Consider the following 21,981-nt stretch of genomic DNA (forward strand, 5'->3'; position numbering starts at 1 on the left):
TTTTGGTGCCCAGAGCGTGACAGCATACGAATTATACCTGAACAAAAACGCAGATCTTGATGATTAACTAGATGACTTTCTATAATATAGATGGCAGGAGAGAAATAGCTATTCTGTAATTAACATCCATTATGCATTAGGTCAGATGATATGAAAATGCTATTATTGTAGATCAGTGTTCTTTTTTTCAAAATTCACTTTTGTCCCGTTTTGGCCTAAAACATTTCATTATGGATGATAACTTGCCTTCTTTTAGTCCTGGTAGATACTGTCATTTCTTCTGGCTGTGATTAGGTTACATGAAAATGAGTAAATAATCTGATTTATAAAAAGGTCATTTTAGGCTGAGAAAACGGACTTGTATAATAAAACTGTTTAGCCTTAATTTGCATCTCATTTTAATCTCTATTATGCTAATAGAAAAATGCATCAAATACATCAATACATTCTTATCAGATTGCTTCTTAAATTCTTGATCATTTTGTACATGGATGCATAATTGTTCCTGTAAACCACCTCACTAGTTGTTACATGGTATGTGATATGTCTTCCTGAAGATTAAACTCTTTCTTTGTACAGAACAGGGCATGTTATGTGGGATGTAATTATATATACTCGATTTATGCCAAGACAGGAGAAAAATTGTGGTTACCAGAAGGTAAAATAGTAAGTAAAACATAAGCTTCATGCTGGATATACAGAAAAGTTTATCGATACCTATGATTATTTTATTTTATAGATTAAATGCCAAATCACACATTGATTTGTCTGAAAATGTCCCATAGCTTTTCTGAAGTAAATTTCCAGAGTGTTAAACACTTGATTAAAATGAATGCTGATTCTTTAGCTCTATCACGTGGGGGCAACATCACACCTTCTAAGGTCATGACTTTACTGTAATGTAACAGCTTTTTTCTTTCTCTATTCCTATAAATGGAGAATGCTGCTGCCTGAAAGCTGTCTGGGAATTCAGCCAAAGAAAGAGAAGGTTGCAAAAACTCTGGGGACTTAAAAGAAAAGTGGTTGGCATTAGCTCTGTCCTCACTCTAAACTTAAATTAAAACAATAGACAGACATGTACAGTAATCTCTCTTTTAAGAAAAGAATACAATGCCTCCATAGTAATGTCAAGTGGAACAATTTGGTCCTGGCCCAAGTTATGCAGCTGTTCCACAGGAAAATAGCAAAAGGCTTCAGTCCAGAGCAGACAAATAAGGCATGACTGTTCCTAAACAGTCACTGGGGTCCTCACATTTAGAACAAGGAAAACAACATTAGCATACAGGAGGGCAGGTTAGGAGCGTGAGTCTCAGTGCATGTTGAACCAGGCCATCGGTTTATGATTTATACAAAAGACAGTGGTATTATTTTGCCTATAATCAGGATGCCTGATAAGTGTGAATAGGTCATTCTTTAGGAAATTATGTATCAGTCAAATACTTATTAAGAAACAATGAAGATTTGATCATGGATTAAAGTTACAAGATGAAAAGGAATCACATATCTGTTACCATTTCTGACTTTCACTGGCTCATTCAAGGTGGATCTGGCAAATGGGAAATATGGTAGAAATTAAGTGTTTTGATAGCCCATCAGAAGCTAAGCCACGGTGTTGCTTCTCAGTGGTTTCAAAATAACAAAATGGGGAATCAGGTGTAATAGCTGCAAAGTAATAGAGCAGAACATGGACAGTGATTATCAGAGTAAGACAGGAAATTTGAACCCGCCCAATGGATATATGTGATATCACATGCCTCATTTTCACTCCTATTCTTCAGGCTTTTTTGATCCTACCTTAAAATATAGACAATGGTTCTATTATTTTTTTAAAACTTTGGCTTGATATACAATTTTTTCTCATTCCTTCCCACTTTTCATGATTCATTTCTGAAATGGATGGTCTTTCCATTTTCTTTACTTCCCCACCACCTACTAATTCCCTGATTAATCCATTTGAATTTGCCTTCTGTTCTCTTTGCTCTAGTGAGATGGTTTTCTTTATGATCAGTAAGATTTCCTTCTGGGAAAATCCAATGATTTCTTTTAGGTCTTCCCTTGTTTTTTTGTCCTATCTGCCTCATCTGGCACTGTTTGAGACACAATAAAACTAAAGAGAGGCTAGGAATTACACTGTCTTGAAAGAGGTTAATGCTTTCATTTACGAGAAATGATACTTTGAAAATGCAGAAGAGTGGATTTTAAGATGATTAGGAAAAACACAAGAGAAACAGTGGTCTAGAGACAGGAAGGAATCAAAGAAGTTGGCTATTTTCTCTAATGTTAATGGCCTGGCAATCTACAAGGAAAGAAAATGATAAAAAAAAAAAAGGAAATTGCAAATGAATACACAAGAGAATCAGTTAATAGACATTTATTTGTAGACTGGCATACGGAATATAACAATGGGAACTATATGGATAAAGACAGACTATAAAGACCATTTTAACCCTTATGGAGCTTATAAGGTAACCGCCAGAAGATATTATACCTATTAGGGATTTTTTTAAATATGGTTATAACCTCCTACTAGAAATGGTCAGTTTGTTAGGAATTTGGCAAGTTCCCAGAAAGGGCACAGATAAAGAAAAAAGCCTGATCAAAGAGGGTGGCAACAGTAAAATATTTCTTGAGACTAGCCAGTCCTTCACCTTCAGGCTCCAGGGGTTCATCTTCAGTACTAGACATCATTGCAGGGATGCAATGAAAACTAGAAAACTTCTAGTTTTTCAAAAGTTACTTTGGCTAAGATAAGTGACAATTTAAACTCAGCAATTGAAATAGCAGAAAATAGCTGAAAGAATGTAAGTTTGGGGCAATGATTGAACTGACTATAAATCCCGAGTCATCTGTTTTAAACCTAGATGAATAAAGGAAATTTGGTGAACATTGTTGAGATTTAGTTTTCTTTTCCATCAAATAAAGAGTCTTTCTTATCTCCTTTATCTATTTCCAAAGTGATATTAGGATCCTTCTGACAAAGGTAATATTTTCTATTTCCTAAACTTCTGGAACATTTGTATTCTTTTTTTAAAAAGGTTTTATTTATTCATGAGAGACACACAGAGAGAGACAGAGACACAGGCAGGGAGAAGCAGGTTCCCTGCAGGAAGCCTGATGTGGGACTCTATCCCGGGATCCTGGAATCACAACCAGAGCCAGAGGCAGATGCTCAACCACTGAGCCCCCCAGGAGCCCCATAGTCTTGAATGAAATAAACAAATGAGAGAGCCCTGTACTCTTCATTCATCTGCAGTGCAGAAGAGTATTACATATCCAAGCTTATTTCTAGGTAGCTGATACAGAGACCCACGATAAAACACATCTATTCAACCACATTTGAGCTGAGAAAAATGATTACCTAGAAACCTAGTTACATAGATCTCACAAACTGATTATTCACATAAATTAAATGCTGTTTCTGCTGGTGGGAGTAGATATGGAACCAAACAGTAGATCATTGACAGGTAATTGGAGACTATTTGAGCAGGGACATATTTGATTCCAAGCATTCTAATATTATATTTCCCATCCTCATCTAATTGTATAGTTATACACATATTCCAAGTGTACACGTATGTTCTTTGGGCAGATTAATGAAGAAAAGGAAAAGCAAAACTCCTATGCCCTAATCCTGATCATGTTCCTTCATGTCCCATATGCTGACCTCTGAGATTATGAGGAGGAAGGAAAGCAAAAAAATAAAACAACAGAAGGAGAGAGAGAGAGAGAGAGAGAGAGAGAAGGAGAGGAAGGAAGGAAGGAAGGAAGGAAGGAAGGAAGGAAGGAAGGAAGGAAGGAGGAGATGACTATCATGGAAATAATAAGGGAAAGCAACAGGAATGGAGAGAGAAGGTAAAGTTAGAAAAGAAATTCTGTTGTTAGATACAGAGTCAGGACTAAAGAAATTAGGATTTAAGGGTGTCTAAAACTGACTAGAGTCTATTACACTTCCTTCTCTAGTTAAAAGTACTGAACTTGTAGCCAAAAGCTCTTGTTGCAGCTATGATACCCAAATGCACTGCCACATTCAGCATACTGCAGTTAGCAAATATTTTCTATAAACAATTTAAGCTTATCAGAAGGTAAGAACTAGGGAAGTGAATTGCCCAGCAAAATGTAGTAAAGCTACTATGAGCAAGTTTGTTCCTTTCAAGGTCTGAGAATGCCTTCAATGCTTCTTAAATGATAGAAGAAAAATAATGGATTAATTTACTGAATGTTCTTTAAATCAACATATTTGTATCTTTAGAAAATAATTACTGGAAGAGAGGAAAGTTTTAAAATACCAAAACTTTCATAAAGAAAGTGTGAATTCACTTAGTGTGTTAAAATTATAATATCATATAACTGGGGAAGTAGAAATTTCAGGTTTCTGCCTTAAAATTCTTTTAGAAAATTCCTCATGGGATAATAAGAAATCTACACTTAAATAACAAACGTTATTAGAAATAACTTTTTCGTAATTTAACTTGATTTATGCAGAAGCTATCCCATATAGTTATTTATGGAAGACAATTAAATTCATCCTACTAATATTTAAACAAAATGCAAATCAATTGGAAGCTTTTAAAAAATTCAAATTATTTTCAGCTCAACCTAGACTGTTACTATATTAGAAAGATCAAATGGCTGTCAAATAGTCTTTGAGTAATCGCATTTGGGTAATCCACTCTTGAATTTTGCATAAAATTAGATTTTCCATGAGTTTGTTGTTTATATACATGAAGGTCAGAAAGTAAAATTTTAAAGTTGAAGTGACATTAGAACCTATATATTCTAATAATGAAATTACTTTACAATCGAATATATTGAAGCATCTCACATTCACAAATTATGTCTTATGGGGGATCCGTTTGAAATGTAGATTACGAAAATGATTTCCCATTTAGTCTTAAAACTTGGGGATATTTTGAGGATGCTTCAAAATTTTCAAACATTTTCATGGGCGGAGTAAGTTCAGCAATGTGTAACATCTATCAATCTTATGATGTAAACACTGACTGATTCAGCCCACTTTCCTTTCAGGTTGAATATCTTACTAGAGATAAAAGGGGGAAAAAAATCACAGCTGGAAACCTTCCCAGAAACTTCACGGAGATGACAAAGTAAAAGACCAATCTTCCACAGATACTTAATGAAGACATGGTTCAGGGGATTTCTTTCTAGAGATCATTTTGCCCACCAAGAAAAGACAAAAGCAGTGGATTTCTGAAGCTAAAGCCTAAAATCAAAACAGTATGAGAGAAAAAGTGAAACAGTTTAGTGCTCATTAAATCACTTACAGTGGTTTTCCTTTGGATTCACAAGTCAAAATTAATGGCTGTCCTTCTTGTGGAAAAGGAGTTGATGGTATAATCTTGACTGATGGTGTATCTAGAAAAAAACAAATGAAAAGGGATATTAAGAAAGTTCCCTAAATACACATAAAACATATATTTAATAATTGTATATCATGGTGTATGTTCAGGCTTTTTCTTAGTATTTTGCACATTTTCAAGGGATTTCTTAAATTTGGTGAAACTGAATACACAATTATAAGAAGATACCACCCTATCTATGAAAAGCTAACAAAAATATATCTGAATATCTTATGAGCACCACTGTTGTATTGTTTCTGAAATCTGAATAGAAAAGTGAAATTGCAAAAAGTGGTTCAGATGAATATCAAGCATTTCATACAATTGTTTCTTCAACTATTTATAGATGGCTATGAATACTATTATGGACTGAATGCATTTATGTACATTTGAATAACAACACTATTTCTGTCGCAGGAATACCAGGACTCACAATAAAGAACTCTTAAAGAACTCAGGATCAACTATGGTTTCATAAGCATTATGAAGAATCTTTTTGAAAATGCAATAATGCAGGACTTAGCACATGTTGCTTGCTTGTTAGCAAATGTTTAAATATTTAAAATATTGCTAAAAGTTAACTTCTTGTTATATATGCTGCAATATAATTGTTATAATTGTTATTATTTTTTATTTTGTTATTTATTATTTTTTATTTTGTTATAATTCCCATTTAACGATAAAATCATCCTTGGTGAAAGAGATTTCAAAAATACTTGAAGATATTTATAACTTCCATGCCATATAATACAGTCTAATCAACAAAAACACCTATTTCATAGAAGAAATGGAAAATAAACTAAAAAAAAAAAAAAGACAGTGTAAACATGCTCATTGCTTTATGAGACTTTGCTGGTCCTGGCATTGCGTGGCCACACAACATGGAATTCCAGTCCATGTGGAATCGCCTCCTGCTCTTACCTGTGCATACTCAATAATAAACAAAATAGGCTCTAAATGCTCCAGATCTTCACAATCATTTCCACCCTTCCCCTAGCTGTGATAGAACTAAACCATTCTGCAGTTATACCCACTCTCTGATTTTGGACCAATTAAACAAGCTTCTATCAACAATGTAATTTTCAGGTTACTTTTGGGTTACTTCAGGAAAATATTCAGATTTGTCATATATCCACAGTAAACCATGATCGTGTGGAACCTTATATCATACTTATAAGGTTTTATTTTTTAAAAATATTTTATTTATTTATTTATTTATTTATTTATTTATTTATTTATTCATGAGAGACAGAGAGAGAGAGAGAGAGAGAGAGAGAGAGAGAGAGGCAGAGATACAGGCAGAGGGAGAAGCAGTCTCCATGCAGGGAGCTCGACCTGGGACTTGATCCCGGGTCTCTAGGATCACACCCTGGGCTGAAGGCAGGTGCTAAACCGCTGAGCCACCCATGCTGCCCAATTTATAGGTTTTAAATACATTATTTTTCAATCCTTTGAGCAAGAAAACACATTCTTGATAACCAACAATAATATCCTGGTTGCAAATAGACATTTACCATTAAATAATTTCCTTGTGAAATAACCCAAGGAAAAAAATAAAGAAATATGACACAATTCATCATACTTTTTTAATTAGTAGGAAAAAATAATTTAATAAAGGATTAAATTTTACTTCAGTAATTTCTTGATTATCACCATAACATTTATGGAATCAGTTATTGACTAGGATGATTGTATAATTTTTTCTTCAAATTATAACATTTCAAAAAGTGAAGATGAAATGTCAACAATTATGCAAGATAACAAGTGTGAGCCAGAATATTCTGGAAGATGAGGTCTATTGTCTTTTGAACTTTGACCATATATGTATATAGCCAAATGTAATTTCATCCTTACAAACAAAAAGCAAGTTTCAGTTCCAGAGGAAAAAAGTTGGAGAAAAAAGATCAGAAACTGTGATTTCAGGAAAGAGAGTTGTGTCTAATTTGGGTGTCTGCGATGGTTAATTTTATGTGTCAACTTGACTATACCTTGGGGGTGACCAGACACTTGCCTAAACACCATTCTGCATATTTCAGTGGGAGTATTTTTGTAAGAGATCAATATTTTTTAAAGACTTTATTGATTGATTGATTTAGAGAGTGCAAGCAGGAGGAGAAGCAGAGGGAGAGAATCTTAAGCAGGCTCCACATCCAGCATTGAGCCTAATGCGAGGCCTAATCTCATGACCCTGAGATCATGACCTGAGCTGAAATCAAGAAATGGACATTTAACCCACTCCACTACCCAGGTGCCAGTGTAAGAGATCAATGTTTAAATCAGTAGACTGAGTGAAACAGATTGTTATCCCTGATGTGGGTGAGCCTTGTCAGATGAGTTGAAGGCCTGGATAAAAAACAAAACAAAACAAAAAAACAAACGATCCTTCCCCATATAGGGGAGAGTTCTCCTGTCTGATGGCCTTCATGCTAGAAGATCAGTTTTTTGTTGTTGTTGTTGTTTCCTGTTTTGAACTCAAACTGGAACTAAATCATCAGCTCTTCTCGATCTCTAGCTTAGCAACTCAGCTTGCAGGTCTTGGGATTTATAGCCTCCATACCTGTGTGAGCCAATTCCTTATAATAAATCTCTCTTTCTATGTATACATTTTATTAGTTTTGTTTCTTGGGAGAACCCTGACAAATACAGAAACCTAACAAACAGACCCTGAGACATGTGTTTAATAGGTGTGATATTAGGAAGGATTGAAAAGTGAGTCAGGAAAAGAAGGAAGTAAATAAAGAATGTTCTATCGAGCAGATTACACAGTGAGCAACTGGGATTCAATTCTGCTATGGAACTCTGAAATATAATGTGGGGCATGCCTCAGAGCTATGTTATTTGATGAGCAAGGGACAGGAGTATGTAGGGAATATTTACCAATTTTCATTAGTGTTTGATTGAGGATTACTCTGGAGGGAGGGGAAATACTATTTCCCTGGCACGCTGAGTCTACTCAGTGCACAGAAATGGTGTATTCCAAAGGGATATGGGCAAGTCAGCCCTAGTATCTGCTTCAGTAAAGTGAAATATGTACAGTGGCAGGTAGCTGTTAGAACAGAGGAAAACAGAATATGGCCCAATTTCTCTTAGCTCTGCTGGGTTCTATTTAAGCAATTTATTACAGGTGAGAATTCATATAATAAATTGTCTCCTGAAGCATGATTCAGGATTTCTTTTATATCCAAAACACAGAATTTTAATTATAAGAAAATGCTAAAGCAGATAATACATTATACATGTATTTCTATGGAACTTTTGGGGAGATCGCCAAATAACCTCTAGAGTAACCAAAATCAAGGGATATAATACAATGCTCTTATTTTACTTGGGAATTACTCAAAATGTTGTTCAGTTTCTATACCTATGAAGTATGTTTGCTAGGTTTAACCACCCTTCTCAGTGTTTTCCCTACTATCCACATGTTTCTGAGTCAACTTATATCTCTGGCTACTCTTTCTCAGGTTCTGTTGAATTGTCCTTTTGCATTTAGTCTGTAAATACTGAAATCACCAAGAGTGGAATTCATGATCTGTTCTCACCTTAATTCTGGCTGGGTCCTTTAAGCCACACCCATCTCTTCAGTTTCTACTTACTAACTAATCATTCTTAGGTTTATATCCTAGGGGCAGCTCTGTACCACAAGCTACATTTACATATACGCAGCACCCATCTGACATGTCTCCTCGCATGTCTAAAAGACAAGGTGCCTTCACTATGTCCAAAGTGAACTCAAGCCCTCCAATCCTTCCCTCCATGTTCTTCATCCAGCCATCTGTAGTCCTATAGATACTACCAGCCTCCATCCACCCTCATACACCAGACATCTCCTGTTTCCTTGTACTTCTCTCATCAATCAATCAAGTCTGGTTGATCTCCATCCTGAATAGTTTTCAAATCTACTCATTTCTTACTTATAGCTCCACAATTACTTCTTTTATCTCATTTACTGCAATAGTGAGTGCCCTCTTTCTCATGTCAGTTTTTGCTCCCCTAAAATTTGACTCTTAGAACTAAACAAAGTTGTCTTCTCAAAGCATAAATCTGATAGGGGCACCTGGGTGGCTCAGTCAGTTGAGCATCTAACTCTTGATTTCACCTCAAGTCACTATTCCACAGTCGTAAGATGGAGCCCAGGTTGAGTTCATACTGCATGTGAAGCCTGCTTGGAATTCCTTCCCCCTCTCTCTGCCCTTCCCATGCTCATGCTGTCTCTTTCTACAATAAATAAATAAAATCTTAAAACACACACACATACACTAACACATAAAACTGAGAAATCAATGTTCTGGTTAAAACTCTGAATGGTTAATCTTTGCTTTTAAGACTAAAAGCAAAATCATTGCTGTTGCCTATAGGTCTCATGTGATCTTTACACTTCTTTACTCTCTTGCATTTTTCTTTTTAAAAGATTTTAGTTGTTTATTTGAAAGATAGAGCAAGCATGAGCAAGGGGAGGGGAAAAAGCAGACTCCCCACTGAGCAGGGAGCCCAAGGTATATCTCCATCCCAGGACCCCAGGATCATGGCCTGAGCCAAAGGCAGACACTTAACCAACTGAGCCGTCCAGTGGCTTCTGTTTGCCACCCTGTTGTGTGAGGTGGAGAGAGTCATAGCTGAGGGTGTAGGAGGCCTAGACATGGCCCAGGCCAGTGTTTGTGGCTCTGGCTGCACTTTAGAAACACTTGTGTGTGTTTCACGACTAGCAATGCTCAGGCTTGTCCCCAGAGCCTCTGGGTCAGCTGGGGAGGAGGGTGTGGTGGGATGCCCCCTCCTTGACCACAAAGCCAAGGCGAAGACCCCTCTTCTACAGAAAATGGTATTGTGCAACAGATCATAAAGCATCCAGGCAAAAATGGAGGGGAAGAGCGAGAGAAAGACACATGGCAAGCACCAATTAATATGAATATCATGTTAATTTCCTAGATTTTGTGATATCCAGGATATTTGAGGCTTTTTGAAATTTGTAGCTTGTGATTTTATTTTCTCACTCCACATATTCACTTTCGTACCTAATTATGTGTTCTTTTTCTTAAAGAAAGACTCCTAGCATTGTTTAAGGCTTATTTCCCATAAGACTTGGATCTATCCCTTGGCTATAGGCTTACTTAGGTTCAGATAAACTTTTGGAAAATTTCAAAGTTTCACATCACATGATTGCTTCTATAATGCTGGGTGTCTCACATTTCGTGACCAAGCATTTAAGGTGGTGATGGCCATACCTGTCCTGTGTAAAGGTCCACTTTTCCCCATTGCAATTAGCAAGCAAGCAGAGAAGTAGTATGTTGTTTCTCCGCACCTTTTCTGTCTCCTAACTTTTCATGGAATGGCTTTAACATCCATGCACAAATCTTTCCTGAATCAGTTCTTCCACCAAGAGTTGCAAATGCTAATTTTATAATTGTTTCATTAATTTTGCCTTTATTTACTGGAATTCTTCTATGAAGAAAGCCTTCCTTCATCAATTTCACAGGTGATTTCAATGTCGACTGATCAGTTGAGAAGTATTGACTCAGTCCAACAGACCCATTTACAGGTGACAAATACTGAGATTCAGGGAGGTAAAAAGAATCTTCAATTCCCAGGATTTCTTTAAAATATTTATTTTCATAATTAAAACTACCATGTAAATGTATTTTTCTGTACTATTTTTTTACATATCAAAACAAATGGAAGATTCTTTAAGAAGCGTCACAATACACAATATATAAATGATTTTATAAAATAATCTTAAATGTGTGCATTTATTAGCCTATTAATCTTTTTACTAATCAAAGTATAAATTGGAATGAGAAAGTAAATACTGCATAATCCACACATTTTATTGCATGCCTTTGCCAAGTTATCTATTCAGAATTATTAAAACAGGTTTTTTGTTCTTGTTGTTTATATTTCTTAAGTTATTCATAGATTTTTCATTGTAGTTCCTCATTTCAAAAGGATTGGGAGTATTTTTTTTTAACCAAAGTTTACTTAAGTAGTAATTCCAGGTTTGCTTTGGAAATAATCTATTTTCCAGTCTAAGTGAAATATGAGTTGCATTTCATTCTGTTCCACTTCTTCACAAAACAGAATGACATTCTTTCTTCAGTAATTTGTGGATCTGTATATTATTTTCAAATCACTAACATAATGCATTGTATTGTACCAATTAATGACAATAAAAAAGGGGTTAGTAAAGATGCATTATTATTATTATGAATTTATGCTAGCTTTGTCTTATGTTACTCATTTTTTAAAAAGTAACAATTTCCAGTCTGTTTTAAAATTTTTCAAGTAAATCAACTCTTACAACACCATATTTATTGAACATAATTGTTCGCATAGAATCATATATATTATATAAAATATACAATGTTTATAACATAATAACATAAAAACATACAAATGGCAAAGAACAGTAAACATTTGGTCTAAATTATTTCATTATACAGGATATATATATACTGTTACTACAAAACACTGCACTTAATAAAATACATGTATTTTTACATGGCTGCTTCATTCACTACATTTTGAGCATTCACAATCCAAGATCTTAACCTATTTAATAGTATGTTGTCAGATCCTACCAAAATGACTTAAATGTAAGAGTTCTTTAAATGTTGAATGAATAAGTGAATGAGTTGCTTCCTATTTCTCTCAAAATGCAAGCAAATGAGAAAGTTTTGCATAAGAATATAGAAAATAGGGATATATTCATTCGTCCACAGTTTTTCAGTGCTTACTAGCACTGAAAATATGTAGCTACTTTATTTTTTTGTAGCTACTTTAAAAACACAATGTTTCCTTTCTAAGGCTTTTGTAGGAAAAATATCACTCTATAAAATCTATTTTTAGAATTATTAAAATGTGAAAGGAAAACACACTTTAGTTTTAAGTGTTACCTCTTTTACTTATCTGACAAATTCTGGGTTTCTTTTAGAAGCAAGCAAAATTACTATCAAGAGACAGATTGATGTACAAATTATTCTTTTTTATTCAAAATTTTAAAAGCTTTATGAACTTGGCAGTAAGGACACCTCCAGTTTTATTTGAACAAATCAGGATTTGAATCAATGTAAGGATATTGATCCAGTGAAATGGATTTTCTATATCCTTTTTTTTAATAAATTAATTTTTTATTGGTGTTCAATTTACCAACATACAGAATAACACCCAGTGCTCATCCCGTCAAGTGTCCTCCTCAGTGCCCGTCACCCATTCACCCCCACCCCCCGCCCTCCTCCCCTTCCACCACCCCTAGTTCATTTCCCAGAGTTAGGAGTCTTTATGTTCTGTCTCCCTTTCTGATATATCCTTAATAAATATTTTAGAAAGGAGAAAAGATCAGTGATGCAGCTACTATTAAACCACCTAATGGGCAATCTTGAACACATACACTCTTAAAGTATTTAGCGTCAGGGGTTCAACATGTATACATCACTTAGGACTCTGTATGTGAATAAAAAGAAGTTTTAAATCAAATATTTTACCAATAAAAAAGAAAAAAAAAGCCTTACCTCTTCCATATCAAAGAACAAAAGAAATTTAAGATTATATAATACAACAGCTTGTTACAGATGGTGAAAAAATTGCTCAATAAGAGAAGCAATCATAAACTAACATAAACTATTAGCTTACTGCATCATCCCATATTGTATAATATATTGAGAGAAGAAAGGTGGTTTATAACTTAAAACAATAGTCAGTTGCATTGGCATGGACAGTCAGCCCATGGCATTATATGGATCTTTGGTTAAAAGCAAAATATTATCTTGGGCATTTTATGTGTTCATAAAAGTTATTTCTTATGAATCCTCCAAAATAATTCATTTAACATTTATTTTTTTAAGATTTTATTTATTTATTCATAAGAGACATAGAGGGAGAGAAAGGCAGAGACACAGGCAGAGGGAGAAGAAGGCTTCCTGTGGGGAGCCTGGTGTGGGACTCAATCCCAGGACCTCAGGATCGCACCCTGAGCTGAAGGCAGATGCTCAACCACTGAGCCACCCAGGCATCCCTCATTTAACACTTACATAGTTCCTAAAACATATGAAGCATAGTAGTATCACCCATTTTTGTCTATTATCCATTATTTTATCCATTATATTATCCATTATAATATTGTACATTATAAGATTCACACTGTAACACCTAAAGTTGGTGTTAGTTAGCATCTTCAGAAAGACGCTACGGAGTGTTTAGCATATTCTTAGAAAAGCAAACTCATCAGAGCAGAGATTATGTCTACTTTGTTCACTGGTCTATCCTTGGTTCTAGAATAAATCCTGACCCTCAATTAAATATTTGGTGAAAAAATGAATAATAGATTTTAATAATATTTTCCAACCACTAATGTGTTTTAAAATCAAATTTATTTGTCACAGCTATCTTCTAATGATAATTAGAAGGTAGAGTTACCATATATTTGGTAAATAATAGCCATTATTGTAAATATTCTGCATGTATTGGCTCATCGAACTCCCTTATACAGCATACGAGATAGGTTCTGCTGTTGACCTATTGTATAGAACTTGAAAGTGAGACTCAGAGGAATCACTGACCCTAGTCACACAATCATACATCATTTATGCAGTTTGAAGCTCAATCTCCCACCTTAACTATACGTCAACAAGCTTGTGTTTCCTGTTCCCTTTGAGATGACACTAGGAATTGGTGCTTTTGTAGTAACTTCCCTGTCTTCTTTATTTTTTTTTAAAGATTTTATTTATTTATTCTTGAGAGGGAGATAGAGAGAGAGAGGCAGAGACACAGGCAGAAGGAAGAGCAGGCTCCACGCAGGGAGCCTGACATGGGACTCGATTCCGCGTCTCCAGGATCATGCCCTGGGCCAAGGCAGGTCCTAAACCGCTGAGCTGCCGGGCTGGCCCTGTCCTCTATTCTTTAAAATCAACTCTTTCTCCATCTGGTTGAATTGGAAACTGGCAAAAGATTTGCTTTGATTCTATATGATCTGCAAGTTATAAAACCTATCTGGCAATGTTACTGAATTCTATGTACAAATCATCTGTCTGTCTCTTTTATTTCTTAAAAAAAAAAAAAAACCCTCTTACATCTCCCTCTCACAATCTCTTCAACAGATGAAAATATTCTTTTGGGTGAAGGTGGTAAAAGGTGCAGATTTCCAGTTACTAGATTTTTAAATTCTAAATGTATAGCATGATGCCTATAGTTAACAATACCATATGTGTATTTGAAAATTGCTAGGAGAACAGATCTTAAAAGTTCTCATCACAAGATCTGGGAGACAAAGATAAATTCAGTTAGGTTATAGCTTCAACACTGGAATGGATTATTTAGGAAAAGGCATCAGAAAGGCCACTTGTTAAATATCATGACTACATAGGAAATTTTGACACTTCTGAAAGCTCAAAAAGCTCTAAATCATTGAAAGGACAAAATAAAAAATCAGTACTCATTGTGTTTCTAAATATTTTTAAGTTGTTTGTGTTGTTAATACTATTTTAAAGAAAATTTATGGGTATCCCTGGGTGGCTTGGCAGTTGAGCGCCTGCCTTTGGCCCAGGGAGTAATCCTGGAGTCCCGAATTTGAGTCCCACATCAGGCTTCTGCATGGAGCCTGCTTCTCCCCCTGACTGTGTCTCTGCCTCTCTCTCTCTGTCTGTCTCTCTCATGAATAAATAAATAAAAATTTTTTTTAAAAGAAAATTTATTAAAGTCACCATTTATAGAATTCATCACAGGGATAAACAATGAAATGAACATATTAATGTGAAGTTGTTTATGTTTTATAAATATGTGATGGCCTAAACACTGAGTATTTATTTAACAAACATACATTAATAGACAACATATAGGTTAAGTCAAACATGATGACTTAATATAAAACTATACAACTTAGTGTGGAAATTAATATCTTATTTCATGTTCATTAACCATTTAGTAACCTATCAAGTTTGGTTTGTTTTATACATTATCTAATCTTTAAAATATCCTCTTTTGGGGTGTCTAGGTCATCTGTTGGTGTTGGCTCAGGTCATGATCTCAGGTGGGGGATCAAGCCCCACGTGGGACTCCATGTTCAGCAGGGAGTCTACTTGATATTCTTGCTCTTCTGCCCCTCCCTTCATCATGCTCTCTCTCTTTCTCTCTAAATTAAATGAATAAATCTTTTAAAAAAATAAAATGTCCCCTTTTATGTCTTTCTGGTAAGTTTGATAAAGGTCAAAATCATCATCATCATCATCATCATCATCATCACAATAACAATTTTAAAAAAACTACAATAAATGGTCCTTACATTTAGTGTATATTTTGAAATATGTTTAAATTGAGAAAAGCCAAATTAAAAAATAGCTACATAGTAATGGCAGACTGTATCCATGAAATTTGTCCTTTAGAATAAAAAGATTTTATTTGCAGCTTTTATTAATGGAAAGAAATAATATTTGAAAGATATTTTTGTATATACATTGCTTGATTTAATTATTACAAACAAATTAAGTAATTACATTTTCCAGATCAGGAAATTAGGTTTAGCTTGAAAGTCACTTAGGGAAGCTTGAATTCCAACCTAGTCTTAACTGACTTCAGAATATGAACTTTAAAAAATCCAATATTGATTTTTAAGGTCACACTACATTCAAAATATATTTTCTTTAAAAGTTTCTACCTCACCCCAGTGGTTGTTAATATGTATTCGGACAGCAAACACTATGGTCTTATAAAAGCATGGTTCATCCCTATATGGCACAGCCTACATACTGCCTCAAAGAATGGATAGACTCTGATCATCACTTGCTCATAAGCTCCAGTGTGATCATTCTACATTTTCACAAAAACCTAAATCACAAATTCTAAAATTGTAGGCACCACAAAGAAAACTAAAAGGTCTTTTGAAGGACAAAATAAAACTTGCTGCAATTCTGTATAATCACTAAAATCACTAGATTTGTTTTTAAAAATATAAATTTCCCTCCTAAAAGGGTATGCAAGCTACCCTTAGTATATTGTTAGAGTGCAACAGCCTCAATTTTAGTTGTTGAATTTCTTTTTGAAACAGTTCTATTTTTAGAGAAAATATTTCATGATTTGTGTCCTTTCTTAGAGATCCTCCAAAAAACAAAGAAAGAATTCACTTTTCAAAATAGATTTTAAGTTATTCTATCTTGCAATTATGATATGAAAACACTGGACTTTTTTGTAAGTCTAAGATACATTATGACATTATGATAGTGTCATATTTTCTGCAATGTGAAAAATCTTGCTACTTCAGCATTCTATTAATTCCTTCATCATGAACTTGACCTTAATTCGCCAATTGTCCCCAACTATGCTAAAAGGAATGACATAATAAAAAAAAATGGAAGTATGATGAAATCATCTACAGGAGTGGTGTCCAATATAGTAGCAATTAGTCACATGTGGCTATTTAAATTTCAATGTAAATTGATTATAATTAAATAAATTTTAAAGCATACTTCTTTAGTCACTAGATCTATATTTCAAGTACTTACTAGCTGCATGTAGCTAGACATTGGCTACGTACTATCTTGGCATAGATAAAAATATTACCCTCATCAGAGAAAATTCTATTAGACATCACTGGTGTAGAAAGATCATGTAAGAATGACAAAAATCATCACTGATGCCTCATCCCTATTTACTTATAGGGTTTTTTAGGTTTCGTGTTTTCTTTCATGGTAGCACAAAAGAGACATGAAATATATATTTAAAAAATCATTCTAGTTTTGTTTGCCTATTTGTTGGCTGCTTAGCTTTCATGATCAGTTGAGAATTCTGAATCATTCATTTTCTGTCCAGAATTGAACGAGAAGATTGAAGAGGAAGATATCTCAAAATTATTAGACAGATCAGATGATAAATTCAGAAAGAAAACAGAACTCAGGAACCTAATGATGGTGAAGTAAGGTCGTCACTTATGAAATCCTAAATGAATTTTATTAAACTCAAAAATCAATATGTAAACAATTTGTTTCTAAGGAAACAAAGGGAAGGATTTCATCACACAATATTTTGCAAAATATCTTTAAAGAGCAAAGATATTTTTACTCTTTGATTAAATTATGAGCCATTAAAGATTTTACTGAGTATTTCATTTTGACAATGCAAGTGCAAGAAGAACCAGAAACAATGACTAAATAGGACACATTAGGGATGTATTTGAAATCTGACTCAGGATTTAAAATACATTGTGTTCCAGGACCATACATGACAGTTATTGCCTATTTGGGGTATATATATCATCAAATCCAGAAAATATGACATAGAAATACAAATTTTCTATATTTAAATTTATTTATTTATTTATTTATTTATTTAGTATTTATTTTTTTATTGGAGTTAAGTTTGCCAAACATACCATAACACCCAGTGCTCGTCCCATCAAGTGCCCCCCTCAGTGCCCGTCACCCAGTCACCCCCACCCCCCGCCCACCTCCCTTTCCACCACCCCTTGTTCGTTTCTCAGAGTTAGGAGTCTCTCATGTTCTCTCTCCCTCTCTGATACTTCCCACTCATTTTCTCTCCTTTCTCTTTTATTCCCTTTCACTATTTTTTATACTCCCCAAATGAATGAGACCATATAATGTTTGTCCTTCTCCGATTGACTTATTTCATTCAGCATAATACCCTCCAGTTCCATCCATGTCGAAGCAAATGGTGGGTATTTGTCGTTTCTCATGGCTGAGTAATATTCCATTGTATACATAGACCACATCTTCTTTATCCATTCATCTTTGATGGAAACCGAGCTCCTTCCACAGTTTGGCTATTGTGGACATTGCTGCTAGAAACATCGGGGTGCAGGTGTCCCGGCTTTTCATTGCATCTGTATCTTTGGGGTAAATCCCCAGCAGGGCAATTGTTGGGTCAGGGCAGATCTATTTTTAACTCTTTGAAGAACCTCCACACAGTTTTCCAGAGTGGCTGCACCAGTTCACGTTCCCACCAACAGTGCAAGAGGGTTTCCCTTTCTCCACATCCTCTCCAACATTTGTGGTTTCCTGCCTTGTTAGTTTTCCCCATTCTCACTGGTGTGAGGTGGTATCTCATTGTGGTTTTGATTTGTATTTCCCTGATGGCAAGTGATGCGGAGAATTTTCTCATGTGCGTGTTGGCCATGTCTATGTCTTCCTCTGTGAGATTTCTCTTCATGTCTTTTGCCGATTTCATGATTTGATCCTTTGTTTCTTGGCTGTTGAGTTTCATAAGTTCTTTATAGATCTTGGAAACTAGCCCTTTATCTGATAGGTCATTTGCAAATATCTTCTCCCATTCTGTAGGTTGTATTTTAGTTTTGTTGACTGTTTCTTTTGCTGTGCAAAAGCTTTTTATCTTGATGAAGTCCCAATAGTTCATTTTTGCTTTTATTTCTCTTGCCTTCGTGGATGTATCTTGCAAGAAGTTACTGTGGCTGAGTTCAAAAAGGGTGTTGCCTGTGTTCTCCTCTAGGATTTTGATGGATTCGTGTCTCACATTTAGATCTTTCATCCATTTTGAGTTTATCTTTGTGTCTGGTGCAAGAGAGTGGTCCAGTTTCATTCTTCTGCATGTGGATGTCCAGTTTTCCCAGCACCACTGATTGAAGAGACTGTCTTTTTTCCAGTGGATAGTCTTTCCTCCTTTGTCGAATATTAGTTCACCATAAAGTTGAGGGTCCACTTCTGGATTCTCTATTCTGTTCCATTGATCTATGTGTCTGTTTTTGTGCCAGTACCACACTGTCTTGATGACCACAGCTTTGTAATACAACCTGAAATCTGGCATTGTGATGCCCCAAGCTATGGTTTTCTTTTTTAATATTCCCCTGGCTATTTGGGATGTTTTCTGATTCCAGACAAACCTTAAGATGATTTGTTTCAACTCTCTGAAGAAAGTCCATGGTATTTTGATAGGGATTGCATTAAATGTGTAAATTGCCCTGGGTAGCATTGACATTTTCACAGTATTAATTCTTCCAATCCATGAGCATGGAATATTTTTCCATCTCTTTGTGTCTTCTGTAATTTCTTTCAGGATGTACTGTAGTTTTTAGGGTAGAGATCCTTTACCTCTTTGGTTAGGTTTATTCCTAGGTATCTTATGCTTTTGGGTGCAATTGTAAATGGGATTGACTCCTTAATTTCTCTTTCTTCAGTCTCTTTGTTAGTGTATAGAAATGTCACTGATTTCTGGACATTGATTTTGTATCCTGCCACACTGCCAAATTGCTGTATGAGTTCTAGCAATCTTGGTGGAGGCTTTTGGGTTCTCTATATAGAGTATCATGTCATCTGCAAAGACAGAGAGTTTGACTTCTACTTTGCCAATTTGTTTTTTTTTTTAATTTTTTATTTATGATAGGCACACAGTGAGAGAGAGAGGCAGAGACATAGGCAGAGGGAGAAGCAGGTTCCATGCACCGGGAGCCTGACGTGGGATTCGATCCCAGGTCTCCAGGATCGCACCCTGGGCCAAAGACAGGCACCAAACCGCTGCGCCACCCAGAGATCCCTACTTTGCCAATTTGAATGCCTTTTATTTCTTTTTGTTGTCTGATTGCTGAGGCTAGGACTTCCAGTACTATGTTGAATAGCAGTGGAGAGAGAAGACATCCTTGTCTTGTTCCTGATCTTAGGGGAAAGGCTCCCAGTGCTTCCCCATTGAGAATGATATTTGCTGTGGGCTTTTCATAGATGGCTTTTAAGATGCTGAGGATTGTTCCCTCTATCCCTACACTCTGAAGAGTTCTGATCAGGAATGGATGCTGTATTTTGTCAAATGCTTTCTTTGCATCTATTGAGAGGATCATATGGTTCTTGTTTCTTCTCTTGTTGATATGATTTTTCACATTGATTGCTTTATGAGTGTTGAACTAGCCTTGCAATCCGGGGATAAATCCCACTTGGTCATAGTGAATAATCTTCTTAATGTATTGTTGGATCCTATTGGCTAGTATCTTGTTGAGAATTTTTGCATCCATGTTCATCAGGGATATTGGTCTGTAATTCTCCTTTTTGGTGGGGTCTTTGTCTGGTTTTGGAATTAAGGTGATGTTGGCTTCATAGAATGAGTTTGGAAGTACTCCATCTCTTTTGTCTTTTCGAACAGCTTTAGTAGAATAGGTATGGTTTCTTCTTTAAACGTTTGATAGAATTCCCCTGGGAAGCCATCTGGCCCTGGACTTTTGTGTCTTGGGAGGTTTTTGATGACTGCTTCAATTTCCTCCCTGGTTATTGGCCTGTTCAGGTTTTCTATTTCTTCCTGTCCCAGTTTTGGTAGTTTGTGGCTTTCCAGAAATGCGTCCATTTCTTCTAGATTGCCTAATTTATTGGCATAAAGCTGCTCATAATTAGTTTTTAAGATCGTTTGTATTTCCTTGGTATTGGTGGTGATCTCTCCTTTCTCATTCATGATTTTATTAATTTGAGTCTTTTCTCTCTTCTTTTTAATAAGGGTGGCTAATGGTTTATATATCTTATTAATTCTTTCAAAGAACCAACTCCTGGTTTTGTTGATCTGTTCCACAGTTCTTCTGGTCTCTGTTTCATTGAGTTCTGCTCAAATCTTTATTAACTCTCTTCTTCTGATGGGCGTAGGATATTTGTTGTTTTTTCTCCAGCCCCTTTAGGTGCAAGGTTAGCTTTTGTATTTGAATCTTTCCAGTTTTTAAATGGATGTTTGTATTGTGATGTATTTCCCCTTCAGGACTGCTTTTGCTGCATCCCAAAGCTTTTGAATGGTTGTATCTTCATTTTCATTAGTTTCCATGATCTTTTTAATTTTTCCTTAATTTCCTGGTTGACCCTTTCATCTTTTATCAGGACGGTCCTTAACCTCCACGTGTTTGAGGTAATTCCAAACTTCTTGTTGTGATTTAGTTCTAATTTCAAGGCATTATGGTTTTCCTCATTTTCTCATTTGAGGTCCTTCCAAACTTCGTGTTGTGATTTAGTTCTAATTTCAAAGCATTATTGTCTAAAAATATGCAAGGGATAATCCCAATCTTTGGGATCGGTTAAGACCAGATTTGTGACCCAGTATGTGGTCTATTCTGGAGAAAGTTCCATGTGCACTTGAGAAGAATGTGTATTCAGTTGAGTTTGGATGTAAAGTTCTGTAGATATCTGTGTCCAGTGTATCATTTAAAGCTCTTGTTTCTTTAGAGATGTTGTGCTTAGAAAATCTGTCAACTGTAGAAGGCACTACATTCAAGTCAACAAGTATATTATTATCTAGGTATATCTTAACTTTGGTTATTAATTGATTGATATACTTGGCAGCTCCCACATTTGGGGCATAAATATTGATGATTGTTAGGTCCTCTTGTTGGATAGATCCTTTAAGTATAATATACTGTCCCCCTTCATCTCTTACTACAGTCTTTGGGATAAACTTTAGTTTACCAGGGGGAAGGGGCAAGATGGCGAAAGAGTAGGGTCCCCAAGTCACCTGTCCCCACCAAAGTACCTAGATAACCTTCAAATCATCCTGAAAATCTACGAATTCGGCCTGAGATTTAAAGAGAGACCAGCTGGAATGCTACAGTGAGAAGAGTTCGCGCTTCTATCAAGGTAGGAAGACGGGGAAAAAGAAAGAAAGAAACAAAAGGCCTCCGAGGGGGAGGGGCCCCGCGAGGAGCCGGGCTGAGGCCGGGGCG

General features: G+C 35.5%; 1 protein-coding gene across 1 annotated transcript in view; it reads right to left on the reverse strand.

Annotated features, from left to right (window-relative positions):
* CADM2 (cell adhesion molecule 2) overlaps positions 1–21,981 on the reverse strand; it is a 244,731-nt gene that overhangs the window by 108,118 nt on the left and 114,632 nt on the right. The window contains exon 6 of the mRNA XM_055314056.1: positions 5,283–5,373. Within this exon, the coding sequence (XP_055170031.1) occupies positions 5,283–5,373 (91 nt within the window). The remainder of the gene's footprint in view (positions 1–5,282; positions 5,374–21,981) is intronic.

Source organism: Nyctereutes procyonoides, unplaced genomic scaffold (genome assembly GCF_905146905.1).
Source record: "Nyctereutes procyonoides isolate TBG_1078 unplaced genomic scaffold, NYPRO_anot_genome, whole genome shotgun sequence".
In the NCBI taxonomy this organism is placed as follows: domain Eukaryota; kingdom Metazoa; phylum Chordata; class Mammalia; order Carnivora; family Canidae; genus Nyctereutes; species Nyctereutes procyonoides.